The sequence below is a fragment of the Manis javanica genome, chromosome 8, assembly GCF_040802235.1.
Source record: "Manis javanica isolate MJ-LG chromosome 8, MJ_LKY, whole genome shotgun sequence".
Lineage (NCBI taxonomy): Eukaryota > Metazoa > Chordata > Mammalia > Pholidota > Manidae > Manis > Manis javanica.
In genome coordinates, this window is record NC_133163.1 from 108693086 (window position 1) to 108712103 (window position 19018).

Sequence of the window (19018 nt, forward strand, 5' to 3'; positions counted from 1 at the left end):
GAAAGGAGGAAGCCAAGTTAAAAGGGTGTGTGTGCAGTCCAGGTGAGGGAGGTTGGCCTCCATCAGGGCAGTGCTGGTGGCAAAGGAGATACACGGATAAACCCCTGCCCTGGTAGGAGGTAAAACTGGTAGAACTTGCCAAGGGATCTGTTATGGCAGAAGAGGGGTAAGAAGTCAAGACTGGCTTCTTGGTTTTGTACCTCACTGGCTGGTAGCTATCTTATTATTAAGATAAGAATTTTATAACCTGCAGGACAGGGAATGGAGAATCATGTGGTGGCAGGAGCCTAGAGACTAAAGATGCAGGGAAGGGTATTCGAGGGCCCGCCCAGAGGTGTGGGGCCAGTGGGTCTAGGGGGCCAGGCCTTAGAGCCATGGAGCAGGAGGGGAACATGGCAGTAATGGCGGAAGAGATGGCAGGTGATTGGGACACTGACTAGACAGACCACGTAAGTAAGTAGATTGAGCAGTAGATAAATATATTGATATAATGTGACACCAGACTCTCACGGTCAAAGCATTAATAAATTTGAAAGAAGCAAGGAAGAACCTTGAGGGATTGGGCTGGAATTAAAGGTATCAATTTAAACTGCTGGAATTAAAGTTATCAGTACACACACACACACACACACACAGATATGAAAATAGTTATACATTTCAGTGCACACACATGTGTGTCATGTATGATACACATACACATACACATGTCCTGGCACCACCACCTAGAAGGCCTGAGAGCAATGACACAGCAGGACCCATAAGCACTGACCACCACATCTTGGCCTCTAACTGCCATTTCTCCCATAAAAAGGACCAGGGCTCCTTGGGGAAATGGCCAATCCCAGGGCTGGGCCAGAGAAAACACAAGCTGAGCCTGAAACACACAGCTGTGCTAAAACGTAAAGAAATGCACAGTGACTGATGTGGACATCAAGCATACAACAGCCGGTTTGAAAGGGTCCCACTGGCCAAGTCAAGATAATGGTAACAGTGGGTTATGACTCACTAAATAGAACAGGAAGTCCTAAGCCCATTCCACCATAAAAATTAATAGCCAAATAAATAAATAGAGGAGAAGGGAAAACTCTTCCTTATAGCAGAGAGCCAACTAACAAATGTGGAGGGAGTGAAGAGAAATCTATCCTTACCACTTGGTAACTTCGTGAGGTGACTGACTCGTGCCGGAGGCCAGTGGATGCTACGGCTGGTGGGTGGAGGTTTGATGCGGAAGAAGGTGCTGTGATAACCTGAGGCTATGTCCCCAGAAAATGCTGACACATCATGTAAGAAAATATAGTGAATTTAATCAGAAGAAACAGACACCTGCACGATGGGTCAGGTGATGAAGAGCATAGCATCATCTCTATGGCGTCCCTGTTCAGGATGGAGGCCCCAAGCCTGGTAAGGAAAGGTCATCAGACAGACCCTAGGCTGAATTTAGAGCCTAAACTCTTTAAAACTGTAAGGGCAGAAAACACAGCAGACATCTGAGGAACTGTTCTAAAATGAAGACGTCTGAAGAGACATATATTCCTGGATAGGGTTCCAGAGCAAAGGGAAAGAGAGCCACTTTGGGAGGACTGGCAAAATGCAAATGGGGTCTGTGGGTTAGATGGTAGTGTGGCACCAGTGCCAGTGTCCTGATGTGGAGTATTTTACCTGGCTACATAGGGGAGCATCTTGTTTTTAGGGAATACACACTGCAGGGGTGATGAGTTATCACATCCACAGCCTGACCTTAAAAGGTTCAGAGAAAGACTCCTATCATTGGTAATAATATCAGAAAAGGTGGGAGAGAGGTAGGGAGGGAGTGGTAAAATGTGGTAAGATGTTACCAGTTGGAGAAAGTAGGTGAAGGATAAGGAGTTCTTTGAACTACTCTGGTGGTGCTTTTTCTGTGTATCTGGAATTCACAATAAATTGTTTAAAAGAGAGCTTATGGGAAAAGTTAAAAATCTGACAATAGGGGAGAAAGAAGTAAATGGAGTATTTGTTCACTCGTGTACATGTAGATATTTTATATATATATATATACATACTTACATACATTCCTCCACCCCCTTTTAAGCTGTCTTGATCAGTGGTTGACAGAGATGGTCAGCAAACAGTTGAAAATGTTGAGTCCGAAGCACAGGGAAAGGTTCAGGATGAAGACAGAGAGACGTGAGTGACCCGCCTACAGGAGAGCTGAAGTGGTGAGTGAGATCACCAAGGGGAAATGTAGCTGAACACAGGTTGTGCGCGGACCTCGGAAATAGCAGGGGCCCGTTTGTTTCCGCTCAAGCTCTCTTCCCCACCTGCTCTTTCCTGACAATATCCTCAGGTTTGGGTACCTGTCCTGGCACACGAGGCACAGGGCAGCTGGTCCCATCCTCAGCTGAGCCCATCTATGCCTGATCCCCCTGAGCAACTCTCAAGACTCCATATTAAAGAAGTTGCCCAGTGAAGGGAAGGACTAATGGGAGGGGTTCTTTCTCCTCTAGGACGTGAGTGAGAAAGTACAGGACTCTGACTGCCACTGACAGTCACCTGGAACCGCCAAGGGAACCGATCTTAGGATGTCTGGACTATGAAGCAGAGAGGTGGAGAGCACCTGGGTCCCTGTTGGCATCACTGGGCCACCACGTCAACAGCTCCGGGGTGGCACAACCTCTGCACATTCTGTCATGTGAGCTATAAATTTCCTTAATTTCTCTGCCAGTTTGAGTTAGAGTTTCTGTTGCTGGCAGCTCATGTTAAATGAAATGGGATGCCTGACATTTCAGGAGCATGCGGCTGAAGCTCCCCACGGAGAACGAGGTGGCAATGTTGGAGATGCACGAGAAGCAGGAGGGCACCCGGAGCACCACGGGAGCCGAGGGAGCTGGGGTCACCGTGGCAGCAATGGCAGAAGGTGGGTATGGCAATGAAGTCCTGAAAACCCCCACTGGAATATAGGGTCCTAGACTCTACTTTTTCTGATATTAGTATTGAACTTGACTCTTATTTCAAAAGGTATAACCTAGAGAAAAAATACAGGGACAGGGATGGTTAAATTTTTTTTTCTAATTCTAGAATTATAAAAAATTGAACATATTAATGACTGAAAAATGATCAACATGAGTTCCACAGGAGATTTGTAAGGAATATACTTTGGTGTAATCATTTTAGCATGTCCACTGGGAAAGTTAATACACACAGGAACCTTACACACAGCAATCATTAAATCTGAATAGCCCTGTGAGGTAGGTACTATTCTAATCCACTATGCAAACTGGACACGCTTGGCTAGTGAGTGGCGTTGCTGGGAAAAGGGCCTGGAGACAGACTGACTCAGGAGCCTGCTTAGATGAGGGTATGTATTTAAGATCCTCATATGGGTTGGATAGACCATTAAAATCAACAATATTTCCCAAAGTAACTTGATGAATAGCACAGTTCATAGCATAATCAAACTTTTAACTACTCCTGAGTCTTTACTGAATGGCACACACCTCTGCAAGTAAGGCTTCTGCCAGAAACATTTATTATCTGACACACAGTTGAACATAACAAGATAACAGCCCACATCACTGGGATCACAAGACAAGATGGGACTGAGAAAGAGAAACGTATCAGAAAGGTTCTGAACAGCCTTCTCCAAAGACTCAATTCATACCCTCCTGTCCTGGCAGCCCTACTGTATCTAGAAAAGAAATAAGTCTGAGGTGAAGCCTCTCTTGCCCATCTGGGGGGTTCCTGGGCTGAAGAGAAAGGGGTGACCTGTCTGTCAGACTGAAAATTAAATCCTCAAGGACATGCTTTGGTTACATGTATGAAATACAAAACCAAATACACATACCAAAAACTGAGTAAATGGTAAAAATTCCTTCTTTGGCATAATGAGGAAAGTGTTATTTCTTCCCAATCAATGAGTATTGTCAAGCAAATTTTCACCTACTGTCTGCCAAGAAAATGAGCCCTTGGCAACGCTCACCTTGGCCCAGCCTTACGCAGTAGGGAGAACCCAGTGTCTGGTCTGAGGACCAAGACTGAGCCCCAGCTCAGCTACTTATTAGCTCGGAAATTCCTTTTAATGTTATAGTAGATATTTTACATCGCTCCTTAATAGTTAAAAAAATTTTTTATGTCTATTGCCTTATTAGCATTTCGTTCTATTCCTTTAAGATACTCACCCCCATTTTGCAGAAAAAGTGACTGAGGCTTGCAGAGGTCACACACTTCAGGCAGAATGGAATAAAAAGCCCACCATGTGACTAAACCCCAGAGGTATTTCCACTACACCCCATGACTGTGGGTGGTAGTGGATCATTAACCTGATAGCCAGACACCTCCTGGCTCAAAGCAGCAGAGAAAAGTAGAAAGAGTGTAACAGCGGAGCCAGGCAGCTCTGGCTTGGAGCATGGCTTTGCTACATTACAAATGTGAGATGTTTAACAGGTTTCATTACCTCGCTGAGACTCAGTTTCTTGATCTGCAAAAGGTGGGGAGGAGCTTAGTAAAAGCTAGCTGCCAGATCATAAATGATTTAAGTAAAAGATGCCAAGACACAAAAGAAGTACTCAAAAAAGGGCCATTATTACTATTATGGTTAATACATTGGTTAACAAGACAGCCTTCCTGAATAATACTCTTTGATGATAAGGATTTCAGCAATCACACAGGCTTGCAGTGAGCTTGGGGGAAAAGGGTGCACTAGAGTCCCTGCTCTTCAAATTTGCAACCAGAGGTCAGTACTCACGTAGACCCCACATCAGGAGTGTGAGCTGACAGGGCCTCCCAAAGCAGGCTAGAGGAACAGGAAGCCTCAAAGGCCCATGATGCTGGGATAAACAAGGAATTGGGTGGACCAACAGAAACAGAAACGAGTTCCAATGCTAATAATAAAGGGTTCCTGAAATACATCAAAGGCAGGAAAACAGCTTGAAAATCCATGAAACACTTGATGGTGCCGAGGCAAAGAGCAGAGATGGGACAAAAGTCACATATTTTAGAGGTGCTCTGATTTTTTAGATCTTTAATCTTTACTATCTGCAAATCTTAGGGATTCCAAATCCAAAACGTCTCTTGAAGCAGACAGTTCGGACATCTTAGATCCAATAGTGACAACCACCTCCTTTTCCCCTATGAAAATCCTCATACTCTACCAGTCACCAGATCCTATTGATGTACTTGCTAAATCTCTCTCACATCTTTATTTATTCCTTCGAACACTTTCTTGGCATATATTCAGGATATAACTTACAAGACTTCGCAAACCCAGACTTTGCAAACCAAGACTTCGCAAACTGGTGTTGGACACATTAAGGACAGAATGCCCTACTCTTCAGAAAACAACTGCTTCAGAGCATTTCAAGCTGAAAAATTAGAAACAGCACCAACTGCTATGCTTTCAAATTGACGGCACATTTTAAACAGGCCAGGACAGGAAGAGCTGATGTGGGCCAAGATGATAGGAACTTACTTTGATGGCAGCAATAAAACTGCCACATAACCGCTCTCCAAGGCCCTGTAAGTCCTTACAGAGGTCGGATGGCAAGGGCTTCAGATATGCCTCTAGCCACACCGCCAAGATCTTGTCTGGCAACAGAGATGGTAGCCTATCTCCTGCCTCTTTTACCCCACAGCATAGATGTCTGACAGAGCCAAAGTTGTCACATAGGTAATCCTAAAGCACAATCCCAAATTCTGGATTTGGAACACCAAAGACAAATGAGCTAAGCAGATACACGTTGCTCATGTACTGGGCTCACAGGTGTCTACCTGTTTGTCTTCTGGTGCTTATCACTGTCAATCATACTAATGTAGTTCAAGATACTGCATTTTTCTGTTGCCACTGTCCAAGTCTGCATCCACTTCCTATCCCTTTATTCCTTCACAGGCTTACTGAATATCACACATCAGCTTCCTCTGCATTTCCAATTCCCGTCAGGTCCTCCTAATCTCATGAGATATCAGTATCCTCTTAAGATTCCATCTCTTTTCTACCCACAGACTTTATCTTTGAGCCAGCCTTTTGAGGTATCACGTCCCTGCTTGGAGATCTGCAAGACATCACCAAGGCATGCAGGTGTATCTGAAAATACCCAAAGCCCATTATTCAAGAAGGTACCTGTTGCCTGGTCAACTATATCTCCCCAAATCAATTTATGCACTGCTGCATAAATGCTATCTGGCTGTAATACAGAAACAGAAGCGGAAGACCCAGTTCTGGTCCAAGTAATTTACAAGGACCATTTGTCAATGCAAATCTCCTTTAACACCTCAGGTCTCTATCCTCCCAGGTCTCTATCACCGTGTGCTGTGCAGACGCTTTCAAGCCGTTCACAAGTCCTTCCTCCCAAACATCCTGAAGAGAAGACTCAGATCAAGCCCCACCACCTCCGTGACACCTTTGCTCAGTGTTTCAGTCCAAACTGATCTGTCTTCTAAGTGCAAATAGCACTTACAGCTTATTTCATGTATCTCAGCTTTAAAATTATCATCACACATTTATTGTGTGTACTAGAGAAACTGAGAAGCCTAACTCGTTTCTAGTCATCAAGAGTTAAAAAATTACTTAAACTGAGCATGTGCAAATTAAAATAATAATAATAATATTAAGTGGGTGATGAAAATGAATTGTATATGAGGTGCTATCGAAATTCAGAGAATGGAGAGATCACTGGGTTGAAGTAGATGACAAATGCTTGGGTGGGGGAATAACTCGAGTCAGGGAGAAAAACCTCAGCAAGGACTTGGAGCTTGAAATGAACATGACCTGTTTGAGGGGAAAGAGTAGAGCAATTTGGTTTGAGTAGCAGAAAATAGTTATAGGTGTCTCAAGCTAGGGAGTTAGGACTTTGCTGGGCAATGGAGAGCTACAGAGATATTTTAGCAGAAGTGGGACACAGGCTAAATGATATAATTGTTAGGAGCATTCATCTATCACTATACTTGGAAGAAAAGGGTTGGTGGAGGAATAAGCTTTGAGGTGAGATAAAAAAAAAAGCATTAAGAAATTGTTAAGTCTCCGATGCTGGTACATCACATCTGTGGGGTTATCACAGTGACAATTTGTGTGAGTGTTAGTAAACTTGTCCTGTAATGGCTCAGATATGGTTTCTATCCATTACAACTCAACTGTGCAGTCAGCCAGACAGTATGGAAAGAAATGGGTGTAGCTTTATCCCAATAAAACTTTATTTACAAAGCCAGGCAGTGGGCCATCGTTTGTGAACCCCCAGGTTGGGAGAAGGCCTACACTTAAGACACAGGCTCTCTCAGTTCTCGCAACTGGAGTTCCTTCTGACGTCCTCACATCATATGACAGTGCAGTGCCCATTTGATTAAGAATGATCTCAACTTTTAGTTGAGAAACTTAAATTTAAAAACATCTTCTTTAAATTTATCAAAAGAATATACCCATTTAAACTTTTTGAAATAACTTCTTAAACAGTTATTAACCATGTACATCATCAAGAGATTTTTCTAAATTTTGAAATGATTAACACAGTTAATACTTATTAAAAATTTTATCCAATGTTTATTAAAATTCTTTTATTTCATATAGGTCAACTTTATGATACATGCCAAATTTTTATGTGCCAAATACACATGCTTTCATTTAGCGCAGTAGGGTGCCTGCAAGGCACATACTAGGGGGTGAAAAGCAGGGCTGTCTATAAAGCTGACCTGCTGGTTCCTCACTGATGAAGCCTTCGGTAACAGAAGGCTCCAAATGCATAGATGAATACACATCCATCACTCCCTCACATATGTCCAGGCAAGTCAATTAAAATAAAGAAAGGGCCAGGTGTGGCCATGTAGTGTATAAATGCATCTTCACTTTTTGGTAAAAAATTAAGATAAACAAATCAATAAGGTCATGTTCTTCAATTAAGTCCATCTGTGTGTCAACTGTCTGTCCTCCAATTGACAACAAGCACTTTCATCAGTCCCCTTGGTTGCACAGCAACATGGTCAACAACGTATTAAGGATTAGTTTTAAAAAGGCACCTGTGTCATGAGAGGAACTTAACTCTAGGAGCTCAAGTCTAGGATAACTAACCTTGTTGAATGCCTTGACCTCATCTTATAGTACAGCTATAAATAGCTACAGCTGCTATTAACAACCTCCACTGACATGTGGGACATGTGAAATAGAGAGGTGTCACTTATCAATAGAGTGCAGAGGAAGTGTAAGGCTTGAAGTCAGACAGGGCTAAGTTCAAATACAGGCTCACCAGTTGCTAGCCTGAGGATCTTAGAATCCTCTTAAGCCTCATTTTTCGGATGAAATCCTGTGAAACAATAGTGCTGACAACCAGAATGGTTTTGAGAATAAAAAGAGAACCTATATGGGAGTGCCCAGCAGAGGGCAGGCACTCAGGAAGTGCGTCTTGCCTGCACTAATGGTGCTGAGACAAGAGGTGACCGGAAGCTTTCATCTTGGTTCTCAGAAAAATCTGGGGAGCTTGAAAAAAGAAACTGATGCTCTGTGCCCAATATATATCAGTTGAAATAACATCTCGAGGTATGCAGTCTAAATATCTTTATAGCCACTGAGCTGACAAGGCAATTCTGGGATTGGAAATATTTATCCCTGAAGAGTTAAATGAACGAATCAAGGCATGGTAGATGAGTTAGCATCTACAGCAGTTATTCTCCATGACCTGTCTGCTGTTGGGGAAGACATGGGAAACATCTCGGGCAAATCCTGGTGTTTATTCCTCACTAGAATGTAACCTAGCGGCTGGCAGGGGCTGGCAGGAGAAGTGATGGGTTTTCTCAGGTAAATGGACTACTGAGTAGAGCAACACCCTCAGCTCACTGTCTCCAGGTAGAGATGGTGGTGGCCCTGATATGATGACATCAGCCAGTATGATCAATGCCCCTGCTGAATTCAGTCCTCTAATCTGGCTCCCCTGTGGACTGTGTTCCAAGGGAATAATCAACTGAGCTGTCCAGAGGCAGAATTCTCCTGATAAAATCATGACTTGGGGTCTAATTCACACTCATTATTGAGTCTGGTTGACCAGAGTCAGTATCTGAGGCTGCTCAGCTCCAACTATTTTCACAAATCAAGTCTGTAGATGTTTGCAAAAACAGGACCAATGCTCTGATGGAGGCCTGCACTTGGGAAAGCACCCTGTCTTCTTTCTGGATCCCTTTCTTTTTAAATTAAATTTGTAATACTGATTTCTAGTCCAGAAATGGTCAGCTGCCAATCCATCCTATTACCGTATTTTTGGAAAATTTAAGTAAGATTGGAAGGAAACTGGTTATACTGTCTCTAGGTGCTGCACGATCACACCTAAAGAATATGCATTTCCTCATGCAGACAAGGTCACAGCAGGAAAATTGGGAAGTGAAGGTCTAAGAGAGCACCAGAGAGATCAGGTCATCATTAATTTTTTATTTCCTAATTAAATGATACTAAAAATTCCTAGTCTTTCCAGCTATGGCAACAGCCCTTAGCAGGAGAACCAGCCTTCAGGGAAATAGTTCTGTTTGTCCACTAAGCATTCAGGCAGGCAGCATTTGACTGAAGCAGCACCCAGCTTTCCCAGTGTCAACGGCTGCAAACTTGGACCCCTCTACCCAGAGCAGCATTTCTCTGCCTTCCCCGCCTCTGGCAGAAATAAAGAGCTCCAAACTGGGAGTGATCTTAGAGGTCACCTGGTCAATCAGTTCACTCACAAATGAGGAAACCGAGGCCCAAGGCAAGTGCTGGGTTTGCTGCCCAGAATCACAAAGCTGCTAAGAGTGAACCGCAGCATCCCAGAGAGAGCAAATCTACTTTATCAAAGCCCATGAACCACAGTTCTTGGGTGGTCAAGAGAGGTCAGGCTTTTGGGCTCTGCTATTGGGAAGTAATCTCTGGGGCCTTGGGAAGTCCTGCCTGACAGGGCTGCTGTTTGCCTGGAAGCTTTGGATGTGGACAGAGATTTACAATAGGGGCTTTGGCCCCTGGAGGAACTGGACACTATAGGTATTAGAACATTCAGGAGGGGCTGGAGACTAATGGTTAGCCATGCAGGCCATAAGTGGCTGAAACCAAACAAAAAATCTGGACATCATGAGCTTGGGTGAGCCTCGCTAGCTGGTAATACTATTGCCAACTCACCATCATAACTGGGAGGTGGTAACACGGCACACGACTCCAGGGCGTGAGGACAAGCAGCTTCACATTGGGACCCCTCCCAGACCTTGCCCTATGCATCTCTTATTTTTTTCTGGTTTTGATTTGGATCCTTTCACTGTGATAACACTGTCATCATATGTATAGTGCTTTTGTGAGTTTTGTGAGGCCTTCAAGTAAATTACTGAACCTAAGAGCATGGTAGGAACTCCTGAATTTGTAGCCAGATGGGTCAAAGTGAGGGTGGCCTAGGGAATCCTGTATTTGCAGCTGGTGTCTGGAGGGAAGGTGGTCTCATGGAGGACTGTGCCCCTCACCTATGGAGTCTGGTTTAACTCTGGGTTGTTAGGGTCAGAAGTCAAAGCAGCTCCCGATTCTACCACCTGCTAAACAGCACAGCTACCACCACAGAAGCCTGGGAGCAGGGCCTTCAAGTTTTTGCCTCCTGACCAGCTGGGAAGAAGGATCCTAGAAGTGGGCAGAGGTCCTGCTGCCGTGCGCACGTGTCCTGCGGTGACAGACAGAGGCGGCCTGAGAGTGGGAGAGAGGTGAGCAACTGAAAATAAAGGATTTTACCTTGGGAGGTTGCTCTGAGAGCATCAACTCACTCCTTTAAAAGTTGGTAAATAAAGACAACAAATCAAGCTTTCTATCTAGTTTCCCCATATAGATTATATTTGAAAGTTACCAAATAAAAGAATCCCAACTAATAAATGTAGAAGGAATAACAGAGTTAGAAAATAACTCTTTTTCAACCATCGGTTAAGCAATGACTGTGAAATGAGAATTTATAATGAATGGCCCCTCTGTTGGCCGCACAGGGATCAGCCAGCATTAAGGGCACAGCAGCAATGATGAAGCATTTTTGCCAAAAAATTTAATCTGAACTCGAACAGGCTTTTAGAGCTAACTACCAATTTACAGGAAATATGGGGACAGTGCAACATCACGGTATACAATCAACAAAGCCCAGACTGCAGACAATTCTGTAGGGCAAGTGGCCTTTTTCTTTAAGAAATAAGTACGCAGAAAACAAGAAGATTAAGAGAGAATTGTCCACAATTAAGAGACTTGAGAGACTTAAACCCAGTGCAATGTGAGCCTTTTTGGGAACCTAAATACAAGCACACCAACTATAAAAAAGAATTTGTAAGACAGTCACAGAGATGGAATGCTGTTAGATGATTTTGAAAGAATTATTCATTTTTCAGGTGTGATAAGAATGATCTTTTGGAGATACTTACTAAATTACTAACAAATGAAATGATTTGCAACCTAGGATTTGAGTTAAACAATCAAGAGGAGGCGGTTTGGGAGAACAAAGAAAAACATCACTGGCCATATATGAGTAACTATGCACGTGGTATGATAGATATACAGGAACTTACTGTAACACCCTTTCTAATTTTGTGTATGTTTGTAAATATCCATAATAAAAAAATGTTCAAAATTCCTTCATATGAAAAAGTTAAAGAACTAAAAAAGATGAAAGCAGATATGGTAAAATGTTAACAACCGTCAAGGTCTAAGTGATGGGAACATGGATGCTTATGTTTTCTGTTGTGTTTGAAAATGTTTGTGATAGTAAACAAAACTGTAAAGCACTTAAGCCCAGCAAAGACTCAGAGCTGGGTCAGGTTACAAAGGACTTTGAAATGTAGCTACAGATATTGAATGCTGGTATTTACCAGTAATGCCCTCAGAAAATTAAAAGCAAATGACAAAGAACACCAAAAAAGGTCAACCTTGAACTGCTAAATTATTAAGAAAGGAAAAACAGGGACATTAGAGAAAAGGATTCCAGATAACAAAGTAGTGAAACATACTTCTGACATAAAGTATCTCCAATTCTGAGTAAAGCCACAGTACAATCAGGGGAGATGTTTTGTGACTTAAGTTCATTGCTTGATGTTGGTCGGAGAAAGATCTGGCTAGAACAGTGTGCCCTAAAGCCTTAAGGCCTTAAGGGACAGGGGGTCTAAATAGCAACCCTAGGGAAGCTCAAAGCGTTTCTGATTTGGAGTGATAAAATAAACCGAGTAGGTGGACAGCCTGCTTGTTACTCAGATGCATTAGCCAGCCTCTGACATACGCAGTTACAGCAAAAGCCCTTTTCCTGGAGAGAATCCTAAGTAGAGCATGGTCTCATGTCCTCTCTTTCCCATACCTGATGATGACACACTGGTTCTCTCTGTCAATGATCATGTTTCTGTACATATTATCTGCAAGAGCATAGATATGTGGTGGGTTTTCATACTGTGCCTAGAAAAGCAAAAGAACAAAACAAAACCATGGTCAGACAAAACAACACACTGCATTTCTTTCCTTGGCCTTGAAAATGAATCCACCACTATACATTTCCAATTTTAAAGGTTGCATAACACCAGAATTCACAAACTTGCCAGTCATCAGGAGTTATACCTTACAAACTGAGTGTGGAATTTGGAAGCACTCCTCTCCAGACCCATGTGTGAGTCAGCCTGCAGACATGACCCATGTCTTCTGATACTCCAACACCACACCCTTCCACCCAAACATACTTTGTAGTCAGCATTCCATTTCGAAATGTTTCTGAAGACATTTGGGCAACAGGTCTTAAGAGAGGTCTACTAAAACACCCAGATCTGACTTGTACTAGAACCCTAAATTCCTACATTTTTTTTTTCTAAGAGGCAAGTTGGAGATTCTGGGGCCCCAGAGGAAATTATTTATGAATTAGAAGAAAACCTAAAAACTTCCCATAAGAAGAGGGCAGCAGGTGTGGTTCTTTTAAGGGATAAACTGGTTTGACCAGTTTGTTTCATCTCAATAGGGAAAAAAAAATCCTACCACACCAAGACATTCTCCTGGATTTGTGCTTTAGCCTTACGGGATATGTTAGCTATGCATAAATACAAATTCACCAATAAATAAATACACTGTGTCAGGACAACTTCAGCCCTGCTTGCTTCAATTTCTTGGCACCCACCTCCATCCCTCCTTCAAAAATTACTAAAAAGATAAATACTTCATGTGGCATAAAGCTGGAGAAAGAACACTCCTTAAATTTAAGGCTGTTGAACATAAAAGAGTGAAAAGAATGGCAGATCCAGGATGAGAAGACATTTAGATTCTTTCCCTTCACTGCTCCCCATGTTTAAAGTAGTGATAATAATGTCTAGGCTCAAACCCCGAAGGTAACTGAGATGATGGATAGGAAAGTCATTTGGAAAGGTAGGGTAATATGCAAATGTAAAGCATGATTTACTCAATCCAGCTGTGAGCCTTATTAAGTATTGACTCACTGTAGAAAAAGGGGCCCAGCCCACACCCTGCCACTGGCTACAAGCTCTGGCAAATCTGAGTGGTGGGAGGTGGAAAATGAGAGGGCGTTTTGATGCCTGCACACAGATTTGGCACTGGTGTCTCTGGTGCCCACAGCTCCCCACATGTCGTGAGCAGGGAGCTCCCAAGGGTATGCTCAGTGAGGGTCAAGGCTGTTTCTGGGACTGGCCGACTGAATCCCTCTGTATGTAGGGAGACCAGAATGGTACGTGCCCCCTTCCTTCGCCTTATGGTCAGAAGGGGATCTGTGGAGGGACCTCAGGATACAGCTGAGCAGGACTATTTTGAACAGCTCTTTGAAAACAGGGAAACAGAAGATTCTAAGAAAGCAAAGAGGGTGGAAAATGGAAGGAAATGGAATGGAGAGAAAGCTGTGGGTGGTGAAGGAAAAGGTGTGGGCAAGTGATTGCCCAAAAAGGCTTCAAGGCTGCTTGACTAGTAGTTATACTTGACCTCTGCATGTGGCTGCATTTTTCAAATTGGTTTTCCACTGATGGTCTCATGGGACCTCTCAGCTACCTATAAGAATGGCAGGATAGGCATTTCCTCTACTTGATTCTTCCCTTATCTGAAAACCTTGAGTCATGAAGAGCTGGCATCAACTCCTAGCTCCAAAATAGATTCAAGGATTACCCCTCCCTGAGCCTCAGTTTCATCATCTGTGAAATGGGGTTGGACAGTAATACACAGCCAGCATCCAGGGCCCTTATATTATTGTTGCAAGTGTTAACATAGTACCTGCTTAAAAAACACCGACTTTAGCAGTTCAAAATAAACGTATCTTTTAAAATTCTAGGGCATTCCTTTAAAGAGAACTCTTCAAAAGATGAATGGTCTAACAGGGATGCATGTAGCTACGCTTCTCAGAGAACAGAAGAGAAACAACCCGAATGCACAGCACTTCCACCCACACCGCCCTGGCTGTCAGAGGACACGGAGCCCGCTCCGCACTGGCTGCCCCGGGGCCCCGCTGATCAAGGCACCAGGGCAGGGCCCAGCCTCTGCCGACAGTGTTTCCCTTGTGCTGGGCTCCCATAAAGGCAGCATTATCAAAGGTCTTTCGCGTGGCAGCCTCCTTCGGCTCCAGCTACCAGCACCATTCATCTGGCAACAATGGGGTGGGCTCTCGCTCTGGGTAAATTGCCTTCCACTTCAGCTGATGAATCTGTGTGGGCTCTCTTTTGTTTGTTTTCCAGGGGTCAGGATTAATGGACGCCCTTGTACTCCTGCTGCAAGGGAAAGAGGGAAGGAAAAAGATGCAGGGACGGGGAGGCCTGGGGAAGCGATGAGGCACGTAACAAAATAGATTAATTAGGACGACAGTTTCTAGTTTGATCACACAACTGAAATGGCTATGGAGCTGGGTCTGCATAGAGTCACATTAACCAATGAAGTAATAAAGATTCATTTTTCATGTTCTAGTCATAGCCGCAGCGTAAATAAGGTTCTGATTCGGAGAGAATGGGTCTCCTCGCTCTATTTATTTTTTACTCATTACTGATTTTTCAGTCCTTAGGATTTTGTGGCAGGTATGGAAGAAGGAAGATTCCCCAAGCTCTAGGTTCTACATCCTGTTCAACGAATTTTGTATGTAATGTTCAAATATTAGATAGTCCTCTATACTCTATAAAGAGCAGCACATCATTAAAAAGCAAACGATGTTACTTCCCTGAGCTTCCCCAATAAATAATTCACAATATGAAAATGTAAATGTATTGCCAACTTCAAGAAAAATTACCCATGCATCATAAAATCCCCTCAATACTACAGTAATTTACATAGCGTGTGACTTACCGCTCCCTGGTACATTTCGATTTCCTTTTCCCCAAAATACGGCATCTGCTTGAATGGGTTGACTGAGATTAATACAGATCCTATGTATGTCTGAATTTATATCTAGTTAAGGTCCATCATTTATATCACAGCTACCCATTTCCTAAATTAAGTAACCAGATGTCACCAAGCATTCATAATGATTGTCCAAAAGAAAGGCTCATGTTCATGTTTTCTAAAAGATTGCAAATAAAGACAAAAGCAATTACCAACTAGCTCAGGGTTTGTTACTGTCCAGGAAGAGTAATGAACTTAATTACCAAGGTTCTATAAAAAGGAATCATTATTTTTAATGAATTGAAGCACATTCTTTCAAGACTGGTGACATGCATGGCTAGGAAAAGAACAAAACAGAAATGACCAAGGAGTGAGAAGAGCAGCTACCATTTCCCTTCTCAGATGATACTATTTTTTCCTTGGAACTGTCGTATCTCTTACATAGTAAAAATCTATTCGTTTCTTCATTTAAATAAACAAATACAGGGATATGGAGCTTAGGGGAAGAAGGTGTTATTTCTGCATGGGGAATTCAAGAAGACTTCTCAGAACAGAAAGTGTTCATACTGAGTCTTAACTATTTTTATACAACACATTTTAATGGGCCGAAATCAATGAAGTGTTATTAAACATAAAAATATTTCCATTCATTCATTCAATAATCAACTATTTTGAAATGGCTGTCTACAGACATGCCAGGCACTGTTTTAGATGCTGGGGATACAGCAGTGAATAAAATAGAATAGATAAAACTCCCTATCTTCATGGAGGGAAATAAATCATTTAAAACAAACCAAAACTACTGACATACTCAAAATGTTTCTTTTAATCAATGTTCAAAATGTTTAGACATTTTGCCATTTAATGTGTAAAGCTGTGAGATTTCCTTCCCCCATGGGGCCATTTATATATGTATGTGTTAGGACTCAGGTGTTCAGACAGCACAGGTATCCAGTCAGACTGCCTAGCTCCCCAAACCGAGCTCTGTTCGACCTTGGACAAGTCACACATCTAAGCTGCGGTTAATGGATGATGGTGTAAAACAGGACCTACTTGATAGGCTTGCTATGAAAACTAGATGAAATAAACAGTATAAAAAGAACAGCACAGTGCCCAGCACATAGTAGATGAGATTTCCTTAATTCATGTACTTCAAGGCCCACATTTGTCACATGTTAACACCTCAGAGATAGTTTTGGAGTGATGACTCAATACACATGAGCCATGTGTGGGACGGGTAAATACTTAAAAGTTAGTGGTTATACACAAAGGTAAGACTGTAGTGTGAGTTAGCTGCAATTCTGCTTCCTTTTTCAATGACCAGAACAACCTCGAGACAGGAAGTGGCAGTGGAGAAGATAGGCTCGTTTGAAGAGCACACCCAAGGGCACCCCGTGCTAGCCTGGGGCCGGTCTGTGGCCACCAAGAGTGAATTCGAAGAAGATGGTGCATCACAACGGAACGTCTCCAGAGCGTGGAAGAAGGGCCAGAGCAAATGCAGCCCCAGGTGGCAAAGTTAGACGAGGCCCGTGATAGATGAGTGGCCTGCTTTTTCTGAGGCAAAATTTAGAACAGATCAGTTTATTATTAAAATTACTAAGCAGATAAGAAATGCCCATGATAACGTAGCCAAGACTCAGTAAGTATTAATAATAAAAATAACACTGATTGAACACATACATGTTTACATGGTGCTAATCTAAGCTCCTAATGAAAACAATGTGACTCTTTCAATGCTATTTTCCTATGAGGAAACTGAGGCATAGAGAAATTTTTAAAACTTGCTCAAAGTCACAACCAGTAAATGATTCAAACCCAGGCAGTCTGGGTGTAGAGTCCATACTCCGGATCAAGAAGCTGTAATATCTAAGATTAGCAGCTGTAATTATTGCCACTATTATGATCGGTAGAGTGGCTAGATTTGGCATGTAAAATACAAACTACCCAGTTAAATTTGAATTTCAGGGAAACAAACAATTCTGTAAATATATTAAGTATGCCCCAAGCAATATATGGGACATAACTTAGACTAAAAGTTGTTTGTTGTTTATCTGAAATTCAAATTTAACCATATGTCCTGTATTTTATCTGTCACTCTTAAGTCAGCCGTGCAAGGATCTAATGCAGGATGGAGGAGGGGTTCCCTAAGGAACTCCATGGTCTCTTGTAACTTAGATTCTGTGATTCTTTGAATACTCAAAACCCCATATCCCTTGATTCTTTTTTTTTAGTATCCTTTCCACACAGTAGGGACCAAATCAAAACTGAATGAAGTTCTGATTCTCATGCTAAAAAATAGAGTAATTCTTACAGTAAATAAAGTTTTCAAGAAATGCAACACAGCAGTGTTCCATTCATTCATGTTTCAGAAGAGGAGGTTGTCTGGGTCTATCTACATTTATCTCCAGGTAAAAACAAACTTGGGCCAGGGTGTTTCTGCCCTTAGTTGTAAAGGGAATAATGTGAATGCCACCTGTTCTAGACAAATCCATCGCTGCCTACAAAGAATATACAAGAATAAAAGACCTGGACAGTGACTGTAATGGGGTATGTGGGGGGCACTTGGTGATGGGGGAGTCTAATAAACATAATGTTCCTCATGTAATTGTAGATTAATGATAACCCCCCCAGAAAAAAAAAAGAATAAAAGACCTGCCTGAGGACATGAGCTGAAGATTATCACCTCCCCCCTTGGTTATCCAATAAATATGGACTGGGTTGCACTAAAAGCTCCTACAGTAATACTAATTTTTTCTTAATACTAATAATCTACTATGTGCAAGACATCTTGTAAAGTCTTGACTTTCACTGTGTGGTCTATATAAATTTTGGTAAGGACCTGGTAAGGAGACACTCAGGAAAAACAAAGCTCTTTCAGACTACCCTACATGAATCCTCAATCAATGACTTGGCTTAGAAGAGAGAAAACTGTAGCTGTTCCCTAAATTTCACAGAAGGGTCTCATCAGGGCAATATTATTTGGGTGGATTCCTGAAAAACAGTGTGGTTTGAAATAGATAATGTAGCTCACATCTACTATAAGTACATACAAACCTCCCTAACTCAGAAGCACTGAGACAAAATAATTTGACATTTAAAGGAAACATGCATATTTGGGGTGAGTTTGACCTAATTGTTTATCTAACTGCCCCTTTTCCCTACCTGGCTGATGTGCAGAGACCCCAGCCACTTCCCTAAGAGCACAGGTCTCCAGCTGGGTTGGGTCATTCTCCAGGTAATTCAAATGCTCATGCCCACTCCCTACTGCATAATTCAGGTGTTCCTTTGGAAACAGCTGTTTAGAGCATTGTCTCTACCCATTTGGTATCTGCCTGTAAAGGTGCGGCAAGGTCACTGTTCAAAATGTATGGAGATACAAGGCAATAATACAAAAAAAAAAGGAAAAGTGCAAATAAAGGCCATCTTATTTAATAGGACATCTGAGACAAAAGGGAACCAAGAGATCTTTAACTGATTGTTTCCCAAATGTTTGTTGTAGATTTGAGTTTTCATTGACCTGATGCAAGAATTTCAAAAAGAGAAGTGATGCCCTTTTTCACAAAGTGTAGTTTACTCAATATAAAGATGGTCCTTTATTCTTAATTATCTCCTTTCCACTTTTTGAGTGTTAAAATATTCTTCCTTTTATGAAATGTGATGGAAGTACAGGTTCTGTAAGTTTGTTTTTAATGGTCTTATTAGGTCAGCTATGAGTGTAACTTTAAAAAACAACATTTCAACAGCCAGTTTATTCCCCCAAAC

At 42.2% G+C, this 19018-nt stretch overlaps 1 protein-coding gene across 3 annotated transcripts in view; it reads right to left on the reverse strand.

Moving 5' to 3' along the window:
* The window catches only part of MYO1E (myosin IE), a 200610-nt gene that overhangs the window by 88814 nt on the left and 92778 nt on the right, over positions 1-19018 (reverse strand). For all 3 annotated transcript variants that reach the window (XM_037004271.2, XM_073211921.1, XM_073211920.1), the window contains exons 3-4: positions 15221-15310; positions 12270-12364 (exon numbers count right to left, since the gene is read on the reverse strand). In XM_037004271.2, coding sequence (XP_036860166.1) covers positions 12270-12364; positions 15221-15310 — 185 coding nt within the window. The remainder of the gene's footprint in view (positions 1-12269; positions 12365-15220; positions 15311-19018) is intronic.